We start from the raw sequence: 17058 nt of genomic DNA, 5'->3' as shown, positions 1-17058 counted from the left end.
TCTTGTTCCAACTACTCCAGTGGAAAATGATCAGGTATAATATAGAAATTAATTTTCCTCAGTGCACACTGTGGACAAATAACACTTATGAGAAACACTTGTAAAGTATCAACCTTGCATTCATTTGTGTGCTTTCTGTGAGGTCGTGGATTTTCAATAAATCAGAAAAGGTCTGAATTTCTTTAAACTAATACTATTCTACAATATTATTGTCAAAAATATGCTTTTATCCTATTTTTAGAAAACATGAACATTCACAACCACAAAGGGACTCAGCCAACTCTGTTTACCTTTTAGCAGGTTTATATGCACAGAAATGTGCTGTGATGGAGCAACAAGAGCAAGGAGTATGTGAACAGTGAAAAAAGAAAGCTGATGGGAAATACTATCATTCTGAAAAGTTTCCAAGCAACTAATCTCATCCAATTTGAACCTTTGCCTTTGAAGCATGAGCAGATGAGACCAAATAGTTAAAGTAATTTAATGCTATCCTGTTTTCCCCTTTTATTTTCACATTAAAATTTCTTTTCTTCCTTGAATTTTCTGTTTATTCATCCCATCTTATTCTTCAAAGAATTTTAAATGGCTCTTATTATTATTAATATTATTTACATGTTGAAATATTTCAGTTCTTCGATTGTTTTCCCCCCAGTTTTACTGAGGGATAATTGACAAATAAAAATTGCATTCATTTCAGGTATACAAAATGATGATTTGATATTATACATATACACTGTGAAATGATTACCACAATCAAGCTACTTAACACATCTATCAGCTCAAATACTTATCCTTTTTTGTGTATGTGGTGAAAACACTTAAGATCTATTCTGTCAGCAACACTAAAGTTTCTATGTAATAATGAAGCAGTGAAAATAAATATCTACTGGGCACTTTCTAGGCAATTCACAGTCTGTTGTCATTAAATTCTCACAAAATGTCTATGAGACAGATATTATCATCTTCATTTAACAAATGAGAAAATGAGCCCTAGAGTAAAATTCCTAAAGTCATAATGGAGTAATTATATGGCAGACAGGATTAACAAGTATAGCTGATTATAAAGCCAATGCCAGCAATCACTAATCTAGGTTGTTTCCCCTACTGTGTTTCCAGGAATCACTCTTGTTTATCTTTTTAGGAAAGTAAAACCCATTTACACTTTCTCATTTTAAAAGAGCCTAACACACTGTTGCTAACTTTACCCCTCATTTCAGCTATCTTTTCCTAAGGTGTGTTAGGGCCATGTCTATGGGAATGTATATGGTTTTTGTAGTGCCAGGAAATACAAAACATATAGAAGAACATACATAATTAGACCTAGTTCTGCTTGATTGAAATCAGATGCTTGAATTTTGAAGGAGTAATGAAATTTTGACAAACCACTTTCCTCACTTCAGTTCGGTCACCCAGTTGTGTCCGACTTTTTGTGACCCCATGGACTGCAGCATACCAGGCTTCCCTGTCCATCACTAACTCCTGGAGCTTACTCAAATTCATGTGATGCCATGCAACCATCTCATCCTCTGTCCTCCCCTTCTCCTTCTGTCTTCAATCTTTCCCAGCATCAGGTCTTTTCAAATGAGTCAGTTCTTCATATCAGGTGGCCAAAGTATAGGAGCTTCAGCTTCAGCATCAGTCCTTGCAATGAACATTCAGGGCTGATTTCCTTTAGGATTGATTGGTTTGATCTCTGTGCAGTCCAAGGGACTCTCAAGAGTCTTCTCCAACACCACAGTTCAAAAGCATCAATTCTTCGGCACTCAGCCTTCTTTACAGTCCAATTCTCACATCCATACATGACCACGGGAAAAACCATAGCTTTGACTAGACGGACATTTGTTGGCAAAGTAATGTCTCTGCTTTTTAATATGCTGTCTAGGTTGGTCATAACTTTTCTTTCAGGGAGCAAGGATCTTTTAATTTCATGGCTGCAGTCACCATTTGCAGTGATTTTGGAGCCCAAAAAAATAAAGTCTCTCACCGTTTCCATTATTTCCCCATCTATTGGCCATGAGGTGATGGGACCAGATGCCATGATCTTAGTTGTTTGAATGTTGAGTTTTAAGCCAACTGTTTCACTCTCCTCTTTCACTTTCATCAAGAGGTTCTTTAGTTCTTCTTTACTTTCTGCCATAATGGTAGTGTCATCTGCATATCTGAGTTTATGGTTGTTTCTCCCAGCAATCATGATTCCAGCTTGTGCTCCATCCAGCCTGGCATTTTGCATGATGTACTCTGCATATTAGTTAAATAAGCAGGGTGACAATATACAGCCTTGATGTACTCCTTTCCAAATCTGGAACCAGTCTGTTTTTCCATGACCAGTTCTAACTGTTGCTTCTTGCCCTGCATACAGATTTCTCAGGAGGCAGGTAAGGTGGTCTGGTTATTTCTATCTCTGTAAGAACTTTCCACAGTTTTTTGTGATCCACACAGTCAAAGACTTTGGCGTAGTCAATAAAGCAGAAGTACATGTTTTTCTGGAACACTCTTGCTTTTCTGATGACCCAACAGATGTTGGCAATTTGATCTCTGGTTCCTCTACCTTTTCAAAATCCAGCTTGAACATCTGGAAGTTTACAGTTCATGTACTGTTGAAGCCTGTCTTGGAGGATTTTGAGCATTAGTTTGCTAGCGTGTGAGATGAGTGCAATCGTGCAGTAGTCTGAGCATTCTTTGGCATTGCCTTTCTTTGGTATTGAAATGAAAACTGAACTTTTCAAGTCCTGTGGCCACCGCTGAGTCTTCCAAATTTTCTGGCATATTGAGTGCAGCACTTTCACAGCATCATCTTTTAGGATTTGAAATAGCTCAACTGGAATTCCATCACCTCCACTAGCTTTGTTCATATTGATGCTTTCTAAGGCCCACTTGACTTCGCATTCCAGGATGTCTGGCTCTAGGTGAGTGATCACACCATCATGGTTATCATGGTTATCTTTTTTATATAGTTCTTCTGTGTATTCTTGCCACCTCTTCTTAATATCTTCTGCTTCTTTTAGGTCCATACCATTTCTGTCCTTTATTGTGCCCATCTTTGCATGAAATGTTCCCTTGGTATCTCAAATTTTCTTCAGGAGATCTCTAGTGTTTCCCATTGTATTGTTTTCCTCTATTTCTTTTCAATGATTACTGAGAAAGACTTTCTTATCTCTCCTTGCTATTCTTTAGAATTCTGCATTCAAATGGGTATGTCTTTCCTTTTCTCCTTTGCCTTTCACTTCTCTTCTTTTCTCAGCTATTTGTAAGGCCTCCTCAGACAACCATTTTGCCTTTTTGAACTACTTTCCTATATTTTAGCAAAATATTTTCATATTATTTAGTTAGCTAGTAACACTGAGAGTCAACAAATATCAAGGTTCTACCACTTACTAGCTGGGCAAGATATTTAACCCATTTATAAAGTAAGGATTCTGTTAGTTATCTACCTCTCGGGATTGTGAGGATTAAATGGGTTAATGCTTTTTAGAGTGAAAGTAAAAGTAGTTCAATCATGTCCAACTCTTTACGACCCCATGGACTACAGTCCATGGAATTCTCCAGGCCAGAATACGAGAGTGGATAGCCTTTCCCTTCTCCAGGGGATCTTTCCAACCCAGGGACTGAACCCAGGTATCCCTCATTGGAGGTGAATTCTTTACCGGCTAAGCCATAAGGGAAGTCCAAGAATACTGGAGTGGGTAGCCTATCCTTTCTCCAGTGGATCTTCCCAATCCAGGAATTGAACCAGGGCCTCCTGCCTTGCAGGCAGACTCTTTACAAACTGACCTATTAAGCCCAATGCTGTTTAAAGGCATACAGAAAAGCTCAACAGGTATTTACTTATTTTCTAGATAGGCCATCCACTGTCTATCCATACTGTATTTGTCTTATGGCTTAGGGCAAATAACTGATCTTTTAATTCACTCTTACCCACAAATAGTAGATCCATGATATAAACTGAGAAGTTGGTTAACAAATATGATAAAGCATTTAATAAACCTCCAGTCTTAAAAAAATAAAGTTCATAATTAGGATATTTTCAGTATTTTTCTTTATATCTGTTTCTTTGTCACTGAATCTAATAACAGAGTGTCTCTAAATTTTAATTTTTGTCTTATATATCTAACTTTAAAATATGAATGAAGACAAAAGCACACAGTAAAAACTGTATTATGTTCCTCCTTTGCTTCTCAAAACACTATCTAGACTCTTATAATTTTAACTCTGAACCTCTAAACAGGTAACTGGGAAGTTAATAGGTAGCAATGGTGGCTAAGTCCACACACTGGAAGATGAAGGATATTTGCAATGAAGAACTAAGTTGAACTGTAAGGCTAAAGGACTTATACAATGCTTTTAAGGTATTACACAAGTGTTAACAAGTTAAATTACTCTCATTTTCAGAAAATATAAATTGTGAACTTTTTTTTTGGTCGTCAGGGTTTTTTTTGTTATATACTTCAGCAGGATCAAGCATTTCATTATCATTATTTTTAAATCCAAGAGATAATTGTCACACTTGTGGATCCATATAATGGGACCATTTTATAGGTTAAATGAAGTCATCATCAATTATTTCTTATTAAAGTTATGACCAACCTAGACAGTATATTAAAAAGCAGAGACATTACTTTGCCAACAAAGGTCCATCTAGTCAAGGCTATGGTTTTTCCAGTGGTCATGTATGGATGTGAGAGTTGAACTGTGAAGAAAGCTGATCGCCGAAGAATTGATGCTTTTGAACTGTGGTGCTGGAGAAGACTCTTGAGAGTCCCTTGGACTGCAAGGAGATCCAACGAGTTCATTCTAAAGGAGATCAATCCTGGGTGTTCATTGGAAGGACTGATGCTAAAGCTGAAACTCCAATACTTTGGCCACCTCATGCGACAAGTTGATTCACTGGAAAAGACTCTGATGCTGGGAGGGATTGGGGGCGGGAGGAGAAGGGGACAACAGAGAGTGAGATGGCTGGATGGCATCACCGACTCGATGGACATGAGTTTGAGTGAACTCTGGGAGTTGGTGATGGACAGGGAGGCCTGGCATGCTGTGATTCATGGGGTCGCAAAGAGTCGGACACGACTGAGTGACTGAACTGAACTGAACTGAAGGGTTGAAGTTACTAATACTTGGGGCCTTTAGGGGATGGGCTGGGAGATTTATATAAACTCTCAGATCTCAGTACTAGGTTTGAGAGGGTGTCAAGTATTTGGTAGGGATAACTAGCATTGAGAAACCCTGGATGATGACTATTCATCATTTAAAACTCAGCATAAACGTCACTTATATTTATGTGACTTCCCAAGAAGACACTGGGACTTCAATTCCCATGCTACTGCAGCAGTTCGTTCACTTTCCTCCTTACTAAAGTTGCTGCTGCACTGCATCTCTTTGTTCTTTCCCTTTTGGTTATGACTGCCTTCCAGGGAAGATTTATGTTTTATTCACCTTTGCATCCCAAGTGCCTGGCTGACTTTATACACACAACAAATATTAGCTGAATGCATTAACAGATAAATTACTCTTTGGGAATGTTATGGCCAGAAATTCATGTATGTGACAAGTAGGTTTTATTACTTAAGATCTGATTTTAAAATCAGATTTTATACATTATACAGTTTATACATTAAACTGCTAGTTACATGGAACAATTTTCCAGTCGTGCCAGGGAATCTCTACTGGAGTATCTCTAAAGTATCTCCAAGTGAAAGTTCAGGCTATATTTCAGGTTCAAAATTTTATAAAAAAAAAAAAACTTTCAAATCCAAAAGTAAAAGAACTTTTGTTTTTACTTCCTTATTCTTCTTTTAAGTATATATACATTTATTTTCTCCTAAGTTGTTTATACACATGTATACCTGGGGCAGATTCATGTCAATGTATGGCGAAACCAATACAATAATGTAATTAGCCTCCAATTAAAATAAATTAAAAATAAATAAATAAATAGTTTTGAGGAACCTCAAAAAAAAAAAATAAAGTGTTTGCATATATTCTGAAAAAAAAACACTTTAGGTATCTATAGGATATCTACATTTTCTAAAATTTAAATGGCATTCTGTTTTATTGGAAGAGATATGATTTGTGGAACATGATAGCACTATGTGCTTTAAATCATAGTCTGAAGGAACTAACAGTTCACAGCTATTTAAGTAAGGCCTTGGTAAACTATTTTTCATAAAGCTATCAATAATCAACTTTATCTAGTGACTATAATTTCCCCTTAAACATTTTTATCTACTTCAGTACAAGTAGAAAACAGTTAGAAAATTCTGGGACATAAAAAAAGAAGACGATATACATTTGTATGAGCAAGGTCGAGGAGTTGGTGATGGACGGGGAAGCCTGGCGTGCTGTAGTCCATGGAGTCACAAAGAGTCGGACACGACTGAGCAACTGAACTGAATGCCTGTCTAATAATATGTAGTCGATAAGTACTTGTGGAATGAATGCAGAAAAATAAGAATCTCATGTGATGAGGCAGGGGCAGGGATAATGAACATGGCAGGCAGAGGTTTACTGAAGAAGTTTACTATATAATAGTGGAGAAAAGCAAAGGTGCAAATACCTTCAATTTATGATAGTTCAAATAAGTGCCACCAGGGTAGTATAAATGAGGAGCGCATGAAAAAACAGCACATGTACAGAGAATAATATAAAGCACGATAGGTAAGGTTCTATTACTTAGGATCGTTTGGGTAAAATTTTCCATACTTAATTATTACTCATTATTACTAAAAAGCTGCAAGGAAATAGGGTCTCAGTTATAAAGTATGTGATGACCAATCTTTGGGACCACAGGAGGGAGGCATATGGCCATGGTGAACAAGTAAGGCAGGTAAGTGGAAAGAGGAAGTTAAAAACAACTTCAGCTTCCACTGATCAAATCTGCACTAATCAGCAAGGATCCTGCCCTTCTCCCAAAACTGGAAAGCAAGAAGTACAGAATTCCAGTTAAATCCATTCATTCTTGCAAGAGGACCATAGACTTTACTACTCTAACTTTAGGCAAATTTATCTGCAAATGGTTCAGCTGAACTATATCAATTCTGGGTTACTTTCTTGGTCATGCATGGAAAAACAGGAGTCAGATAAAAAAATCCTGGGACATGGTAACTCTAGGCCCATCTTTGCTTTAAATATATTATGTCCTTTCTATTTAAAATCCACTCAAAATTTACCACTTCTTATAAAAAAACAAAACAAAAATTGAGATGAAATTTTACCCAGAAAAGTCCATCTAAAGATTTTTTTAATATCTGAGAAATACAGAAATTTGATTTTAAGTAAGTTACGTTAACATTTAAGTATTAATTAAAAAAAGGAAAAAACCTCTTGAACTACTTCAGTTTCACAACCTCTGATATACAAAAATTACATGTGATTCAAAAACGTTTCTATGTATCATTGAGTTAAAATGCTGCCTTTGGAAGGCAATTATTCTTTCTTACCTTTGGAAAATTTAGAATAAATTTTAATGTCATGCCTTATATTGTTGAGATTCCACTTGGAAGCACACAACAGAAACAGATCAATTATAAAGGTTCAAAAGCTCTCAGGTAATTTTCACAACCGAAAAGCCTAGGAAAAAATTGAGATTCCCATACCAGACATAAACTCTTTCATCAACATAAGAGAAGACTTCTTACCGTAAGTTGGGGTGCTTTCTCGTCTTCCTTGACTACTTGATCTTCCCTTTTCATATTCATAACAATACAAGACAGTATCTTCCTCAACAATATTAAACCTCTTTCGATATTCTTGATCCAGAAATGAGTTTGGTGATTCAGATCCCTTATGCACTGGCTTGCCCACCATGTGTCCTCTGAGGTCCTCACAAGGAAGGTTTCCCTTTTCATCCCTAAAGAAATTGTAAAGGAGAAGGATGTTAGGGTGGTAAAATGGCACAGGGTTTAAAGGAGTAATAATATCCTTCCTGTATATATTCTGATCTTTCCAAACTTTCTTTGATGTTTATAGGGCAGTTTTCAATCACTCCTATTTTGCAGGGAAAAAAAAAAATGCCAAGACTCGAGAGGTTGAATGACTAGCCTAAAGGTTACACAGGTAATAAATGATACAGCTAAACATGGACCATGGATAATCTAACTCCTGCTTTAGTTCATGTTCACCATACTATGGCATATAAAAGAAATCATCTCAGCACATAAATTGCTTTTACTGCTTAATAAAATAGGTATAATATTAACAATGCTAACAATATAGGCTTCTGCCAGTTCATCTAACTGATTCATGGTAATATCTGCACTGTTTAAAAACAAAGATGTATTTAAGAACTACCACCTCTGTGAGGGTACTGTGACCTTAAGAACCAAGTTAGCACTATATAACATGGTATTTCAAGAATTTCAGTTTGTTATTAATAAAATAACCTTAGTGAAAAGAATTACACTCTGTATTTAAATGGTATATATCTCATTTAATAGTAAAAAAGATATGTTCCTGGAACTCATTCTAAATGGGTATATGAAAATTTCATTACATATTAGCAACATTTCTTGTGGAAAGAGGGTGGAGAAACTTGATCATATACAGAATTTAAGAATGGGATTTAAGATGATGACAAGTTGATTTTTTCTTCTATAGGATTCTGAAGAGAAAAATCTCTAATAATTTATGAGATCCCTAAAACTCTTACTCACATAAAGTATTAATCACACAGCCCAGGTGATTGGACCCATAATGAGTGGTGTTTCAGTAGAAATATTCCATTTAGGATTAGTTAAAATGAACTTTGTTTATCTTATGATAATTTCACTAACCAGCTATGAAATTTTTATTAGAAAAGCTCACATTATAGAACATGACTATAAATTTAAATGTAATATTTCTTTCTTCATGGAGCATTAATTTTATTTCTTCCAAGTTCTTATTTCTAGTTCTATCCTAAACAGAACCATGAATCCTATCAAACCAAATAAAATTTAACTTTATGTTTTATTAAATGCCAAGGGTGAAATCTTAACTCTACAGAATAAACTGAATTAAAACAAAACAGAGAAAAATACCAAATGTTAATTGACCTACTAAGTCTTATGAGATGGTGATAAGCTTATAAATCTACAGCCAATTCTAACATATGAGTTTCAGCTCAGCAAAAATACTAACTTTTATACTACAGTATACTATATCTCAGGTATATGTTGGGTTTGTCCAAATGAAGAGAACTATATTCTTATTATTTGAACTATGTAGAAAGTAGTAAATAATATTCAAGAAGGAATCAGCAAGCTGGCACTCCTTAATTTTTTTAAAATAAAAGTGTTGCTGCTTACCAAATTATAACTATGAAAGTTAGTTCTTAAACAAGAAGAAGGAAATATAAAACCCAGGCACATATATTTTCGGCTAGCTAAAAACTTTTCCTGAACAAATTGCCTGGCACTTTTTGTTAAGTTAGACCTCTAGCAAAAAGAAACTGACACTGCAATTAGCTTGGAAACAGCCCTAATGAACCTGGGGCACTGGAGAATGTTATGCCTCTTTATGAGTGGGCAGACGTTTCTATCAGTCCTGTGACATGAATGTTAATGCAGCTGAGATCAGAGGGTGATTCAATTCTCACCACACTCTATAAGGATACACCCTGTGGCAGAAAATGGGAAGGGCTGGTATTCCTTATTCTTTCGTGATATGAAAGAGGGGCCTTGTGCCAACAAAGAAGATTTATTAGACATGTCTATATGGAATGCATTTAATAAAGCTGAATTAAGATAAGTATAAACCAAAACCAAACTTTATAGTAGAATTAATTGATACATGACTTACATATACAAGTGTGTGTGCCTGTATTTGTACTCATATTCTGCATTCTGTCTTTTCGCTCAGTTGTGTCCGACTCTTCATGACCCTGAGGACTATACAGTCCATGGAATTCTCTGGGCCGGAATACTGGAGTGGGTAGCCTTTCCCTTCTCCGGGGGATCTTCCCTACCCAGGGATCGAACCCGTGTCTCCTGCATTGGCAGATGGACTCTTTACAATCCGAGCCACTAGGGAAGTCCTATACAGCTATCAGTTTAGTCGCTCAGTCGTGTCCGACTCTTTGCGATTCAATGAACCGCAGCGCGCCAGGCCTCCCTGTCCATCACCAACTCCCAGAGTTTACATAAAACTCATGTCCATTGAGTCAGTGATGCCATCCAACCATCTCATCCTCTGTCGTCCCCTTCTCTTCCTGCCTTCAATCTTTCCCAACATCGGGGTCTTTTCAAATGAGTCAGCTCTTCGCACCAGGTGGCCAAAATATAATAAACCTACACTTTTGCTCTAAAAAGTGTTTAAGGGAATTGATGAAAAGCTAGAACACTGCTTCATTGTACTATCTTTATATTTAATGGCTCAAAGTAAAATCAATGAGATAAATTGGTACTTAAACTTCACAGTTGTGCAAGAATTATAAATTCTTAGTTTTCAAAATAAAATAAAGAATTTTGGTAAAGTATGAAAGTTCACTGTCTACTTTGATAATGAAATTGTATACAGCCATATAATAAAAAATGGACTAAATTTCACTCACGTCATATATATGAGTGTTTTCTCTTTCAGTGAAAAAGTCACTTTTGCTATCACATTCTTTTACTGGAATAAATGTGTTTGAAGAATGATAATCTTCAAAGAAAAAGAATGAAGAAAAGTCTACTTAATGTGACAATCATTCCTACTGTTTTTAAGGTTTTTTGGTTTTAAGATGAGAAAGCTTTTATTATTCACAATTCAAATTATCACTGAAATGCCTATCCTATAAAGACAGATGTTTTTAATGTAGGAAAAAAAGAAATACTCAGATGAGTTTAATTAGATAAATCTTTCATCATGAAAATGAGGGGGAAAATGCCATGGCTGTAACTATAAAAGAATGACAAATGCAAAAAGTTTTATGACTATAACTTTAAGTGAAATTAGAAAATGCTGATAATTTATACGAGGCTGTGGTACAAAGGGACTCTGATGCATGTATTTTCTAATTGCTATATCAAATGACTCTGTGACTAGGTAACTAATAATTTGACTCAGAATACAGTTAGAACATTCTGTTAAATTACACGCTAGACTAAGAATCAATTAAAGTGAGAGATAAGACTCTAATTATGAATTTTTCCTGAAAAGTATGGAGCATTCAAGCAATACTACCAAAACAAGTACTATGGTGTTGATACTTCAGTCTCTTGCATTCTCCTGTTTTTGTAAATAGCATGTTTAAATCTTTTTATCGACTTCAATTTATTGCCTTCATATCTGCACCACCCTTGGAGGACAGAACTAGATTCTTTAACACTCTTGTCTTCTGAAGTACATTTTAAATATGTTGTCTAGGAAATACTGTCTTTATTACAAGTTCCTCCCTATCCAAGAGACAAGGAAAGAGCAAAAAAACTGCAGAGATTTGCTAAAAATAGTTTTCTGATGTTTATCTGGACATGTGGCACTCTGACAAATAAGGTCTTTTAAATAATCATTTGCCCTGAATAAAATCTTTCCAATGAAAATGAAAACAAACCAAGAGTCATTTCCTATTTGAAATACACATGCTTTCATTGTTCCTTTTACAAGAATATTTTAAAAAGTCCAACTCTACCTTAATTAAAATTCAACTTACATTTGACTAGGATATCGAATGAATTTGTACAACTGATTGTAAATCTAAAATAAGAGTATAAATTATATATTAGTAAGATTTTTGAAATGCCAGCTTAGCAAATTATATCTTCTCACTAACCATGTTCTCACATTTAATTTTTAAAAAAGACCTTAAATTTTTAAAAAATGGGCTGTAGTTTTATTACTAGATGACAACACAGGATTTGCAGACATGCCATGTTGTCATGTAGCATTTAGACTATAAAATGTCAGTAGCATCATAGCCAATAGAATGAAGCATTAGATGTACTGAAGTAAAGAATAATGAAAAGTAATTAAAAAGAGGAATTCCCATGCTTTATTAAAGAATTTTAATATTAAGTATAGCTTGAAAACATGAGACATTAAATTATTGTTTTTGAATGACTGAACAACTAATTTAAAAACTGAATCAAATACTTTGCGATTGGTATTAATTATCTCCATTTAGTGTTGGCCTTTCCCCATAATTTTTGTATTCCACAGGCTGGAAACCAGAATCCTTTTGGACAGAATGCATGATGGCACAGAATTATATTCTTCCACCTGCCAGGAATTTCAAATAGGAATTTAGAACATGAAATAGAGATACAGCCTCCAGAAATCTGAAAATAGACTTTAAAAGCAACTCATTCTCTTGCAAACTCTTTCTACTTTCTGAAAGAAACATTAATGAACTAACCAAGTGGAAACTGTAGATACAGAGGTATTGGGGGAAAAAAATACTCTCTCATTATCATCCAAGAAAAAAAAATTCTTCCTAATTACATACATTTAAGAGGGCATAAAAGTTACCTGTAACTTTCTCATTTAGTGAAAAAGTATGGAATGCTCCAAAGTAATCTGAGATTTCTTTTCTTTGTCAAAGAGCCTCACTGATTCTTTTTCACTTACTAAAATAATCCTAAATTGTTATTTTTATATTAGTTTCCTATTATTTCCTATTATATGAGATAATATTTATAAGATATTTAATGTAGAGTGTTTAACACAAATCATGGCTATTGTTATTACTAAAAAGAGTACAAGGCTCTATGTTGTTGTTTATTTGTTAGGTCATGTCCAGCTCTTTTGTGACCCCGTGGACCGCCAAGCTCCTCTGTCCATGGGATTTCCCAGGCAAGAATACTGGAGTGGGTTGCCACTTCCTCCTTTGGGGGATAATCCCAACTGAGGGATTGAACCTGCATCTCCTGCATTGGCAGGCGGGTTCTTTACCACTGAGCCACCTAGGAAGCCCACAGTCTCTATAATGTAATTTTTTTCCAGAATGTGCTCAGAATTCTTAACTGAGAAAATATTCAAGGTGTTCCTTGAGAATTTACTTCACAGTTTTCATGCACTGAGGTCAGTCTTAGCTGGAAGCTACACAGAACAAAATGATGGTTAGTTTGATACCTGGGAATATATGGTTCTGCAGGAGGAGGGGGGATGTAGAGATCCTGAAGGGCAGAACTGTCTCTTTTGGTGGGTGTACTGATGGTGCTGGAAGGCGTGGCAACGCTGCTTGTGGGACTTCTAGGTATAAGAGGCTGGTTAAAATGAAAAAGAAAATACATACGCACACAAACAACACACAAACAACAACAACAACGACACATAGTTATCATTTTTAAGTGATCTATTTCTACAAAGTTTTTGAACTTGGCTGAAATTAAGAAGCATGTTATTTAGCACATGGATATTCCTTTGAATCTTCAAAAACAAATAGATTTCCATTTAGTTCCTAACTCACCTTATTGTGTGGCATAATCAGTTAAAGCTATTTGTAAGGTAATAATACCACGCAGTGTTTCATAATGGAGAGATCTATCTCACAGTTAGAAACTTATTTGAATTTGCTTTGTTAGAATCCCACTTTTGAAAGAAAGATAATAAAGAATAACTTCCAAAAGAATGAGTTCACTCATATCCTGACTGATTATACAAGAAAGATTATTTCAGATCTTTTCCCAAAAGAGATGCATTACATTCCTGTCAGTAGAAAGTCACAGATTCTCAGAAAATGTTACAAAAAGAGTATGAAAGGCTAATATGAGAATATTTCCTAGGAAAATGTACTTCTTCCATAAATATAAACAATACTGTCTTCTCAAAGTCATTTTATGGTACATCTTCAAAAGTATGGTGATTAGTGTGACACAATCATTTCACTTGTCATAAGCACACACATTTACCATTGCTTAAAATAACTTTTAATTGTATACCTATAGATCTTATTTTCATGCCTGTATTTACCTATTAAATGTTTTTTAAAAATTAAGATATTATATTTACTGAATTAAGCGATACATCAGGATGCTTTAACTTATGAACACTCCCAATTCTAAGCATCACAGCATTTGGAAATGATATTGTGGTTTGAGAAATTACTCTAAAGTGAAACTAAAATTCACACATGTTCATGTTTCTTACAGATATCTGACTGATTAGCTACATATACAATAACATGGAGAAATAAGAACTTCAATGTAATCGCAAACAAAAATGATGATCACAAAATGAACTGAATCTTCACATGACAAGATGTTGCCATTTTAGCCAGTATGAAAACACTTTTAGGATAGCTGTATATAGATCCATAGTTCTATTACTTTAACATGTATTGCTGGACACTCAAAAAATGGCATAGTACAACTATTTTATATTATGACAATATTTTTGTACAGATAAACAAAATTTGTTCAAAAATCCAAGCATAAATACAATGTACAATGTAGGTTCTTGGGGTAGGCTACATAGTTTATGGCTCAGTTCATGGTTTTTGACCTTCCTTTTTACACAGCTCACCTTAATAGCTTGAAATCACACATCCTGCCAAAATGACGGTTAAGTTTTAATCTATGTGAAATAGAAATTAAAGAGAGAGAGAGAGAAGGGAAAAATAATTGATAATTTATTTTGGGATTCTAGAATATTGTATCTTATATGATATTTAAAAAGTCTGAAAGTTTACATGTCGAAGAATTTTGATATATTTTGAAAGCATATGGTAAAGACTATGCTGTTTAACTATGTTTAAATATGCTGACTTTGGAATAGCACTAAGTTAAACTATGTGTATCTTTTAGAAACAAAAATTTTGGCAATGGGAAATCCTGAAATTTATATAGGTAATCAGGAGTTGCCTGAACAGATGAACACCATGAAGCCTGAGGAAATAAAGAATTATATTCTTTCTAAGAATGTATTACAAATCTCTCCAATAGATCTTTGAATGATAGGTCTTTAGGTTAAGTGTGATCTGTAATGTGACTGTTTACAATTTTTTCATGTCAGGATATCTTATTATTAAATACAAATGACACCAAACAACAAATCTAAACAAAATTTCATATTATAGAAATGTAAAGAAAACATTCATTACACAGTACATTCCTTGCCAACATTTTCTATAACTGATGCACTGTGAGAGAAAAACGTATATTCAGTATGCTTTTTAAATGCTCTAATATGCTCTTATTTTAAATTATCTTAACACTATGAATGAACTTAAAAACAAGTTCTAAAAACATAATATTTAAAAAAATAATCTAAACATTTTTTATTCTTTCTTCTTTTCAAGGATTACTACTTTAATTCTGAAGACTTCTCTCCTTTTATTTTGCCATCTGTAGAACTAAAGATAATTTCTCTTGATGTCTATCCCTGTCCTCCCCAAACAAAGAGGTAGGAAGGAAGGAAAAAAGGAGTAGAAGTAGTCAGTTATTACAAGTGAAGTGTGAGGTAATGACCAATAAAAGTATATTCTTCTTCCTGGACTGTTACAAGGATTGTCTATTCAGGGTACTTGATCCTTCTCCTTCCAGGAAATTTAAATATTAGTCGTGTCAACTTCCTTCAAATTGATCTTTTCTATAGGTTTCTATTTTCAGCACAGATTTGCTATTAATGTTCTCAGCACAGTTAAATTAGCAAAAATGTAGAAGAAAAAGACAGATATACTTAAATAACAGGTTTGATTGTCTCAGCTAGTTCAATTAATTGAAGTGGTTGAAAAAAATAACTTATTCTTTCAAAGAAAGAAGAAATTAGTCAATTCTGTTAACTGTACTTACTAGTTATTTTATTAACTGGTAAATCACAGAAAACATTTAAATTGGTTTATCATGCAGATATCTGGCTAATTAAATCAGCATGCCTTGTACTAAGTATAAGACACATGATAAATAATAAATTTATTCCGTATATTTTTGTCAAGCTAATTCAAACTAAAAAGTAAACATTATTCTTGAGAATCATATTTTAAAGACATTAAGCAATGGAAAAATAAAGTATGGCAAAATAGAATCTTCATGGGAAAATGGAAATAGCTACTTAACCCCAAAGGAAATTTGTGATAATTTATAATGTCTTTAAAAAGCTCTAAGTTAGGACAAGAATTAAAACGTTACAAAATATAAATGACAAAAGAATGAAAATGGCATTAAAGAACATTAGAAAGATAGGCAAAATGTGACTAAATAAAGCACAGAATAAATGATGCTATTAGTTGAAATTATCAGTGAGAAATTCCTAGGTGTAACAAATGCCATTAAAATTACACCTACCACCAATAACTATCTAATAAACACAAAAAGTGGAAAACACAGCTTCCCTCAAATCAAAAAGTTCTCTCTGCGTTTAATTCAAAATTTAATAGACATATGCTTGAGTTCAGAAAAAAACCTAAATATGTGAGTATAATAATGCAGAAGGATAGTTTTTCCTACCTTGGTAACATTTACTTTAATAATTTCTTCATAAAATAGTATAAGGAAAGTAGTTTACCATTGCACTATAAAGAATTTCCAATTTAAGGAAAAAAAGTAGAAATAAAGGATTTTTTTAAAATTGTACCATTTTGCTATTTTTACTCTTTCTTTTATAATGGGAAAATCTGCATAGGAAGAGAATTAAGAATTATTATCACTTATGGATAAAATACAAGGGTATTTTAAGACTGCATCTTGTAATTCAAGCAAGCATGAAGCTTCAGTATAACTTGATTTACTTTGGTATGCAATCAAGCATGACACGGCTCCATCTTGGATTCTATCCAAGTGGGTTTACTTTCTGAAAGGACCTTTCCACAAAATTTATTTTTCATATCTCAATAGTTCTAATGACAAAGTTTTCCTTTCAGATTCAATGAGGCTCCAGCAGGAAGGACATATTTTGCATACATACTATTACTCTTCTAAAAGAAATCTATGACAGATTTTTTGGGGCACAGGCATGCATATTTTGAAATATCCAAATCCTAAATAAAATGATCATATATGCATCTCTTCAAGTATACATTTATAACCTTAGTCAATTAATGATAAGTTACTACTATGAACAGGACTCAGAAATATATTATATTACGTACACATACATTTCTCATATTGTCGGTTTGAACTCTATAAATACCTTTAAACTGTATCCCACAATATGGCACGGCACAAATCT

The 17058-nt window shown here is 34.1% G+C and overlaps 1 protein-coding gene across 4 annotated transcripts in view; it reads right to left on the bottom strand.

The window, feature by feature from the left end:
* The window catches only part of CNKSR2 (connector enhancer of kinase suppressor of Ras 2), a 279203-nt gene that overhangs the window by 107369 nt on the left and 154776 nt on the right, over nucleotides 1-17058 (bottom strand). For all 4 annotated transcript variants that reach the window (XM_055438270.2, XM_055438271.2, XM_055438272.2 and 1 more), the window contains 2 exons: nucleotides 13024-13157; nucleotides 7635-7846 (listed from right to left, as the gene is read on the bottom strand). In XM_055438270.2, the coding sequence (XP_055294245.1) occupies nucleotides 7635-7846; nucleotides 13024-13157 (346 nt within the window). The remainder of the gene's footprint in view (nucleotides 1-7634; nucleotides 7847-13023; nucleotides 13158-17058) is intronic.

This window comes from Moschus berezovskii, chromosome X, assembly GCF_049115385.1.
Source record: "Moschus berezovskii isolate FMDL1 chromosome X, NW_MosBer_1.0, whole genome shotgun sequence".
NCBI lineage: Eukaryota > Metazoa > Chordata > Mammalia > Artiodactyla > Moschidae > Moschus > Moschus berezovskii.
The sequence above is the reverse complement of the archived record's forward strand: the minus strand, read 5'-3'. Positions and strand labels throughout refer to the sequence as shown.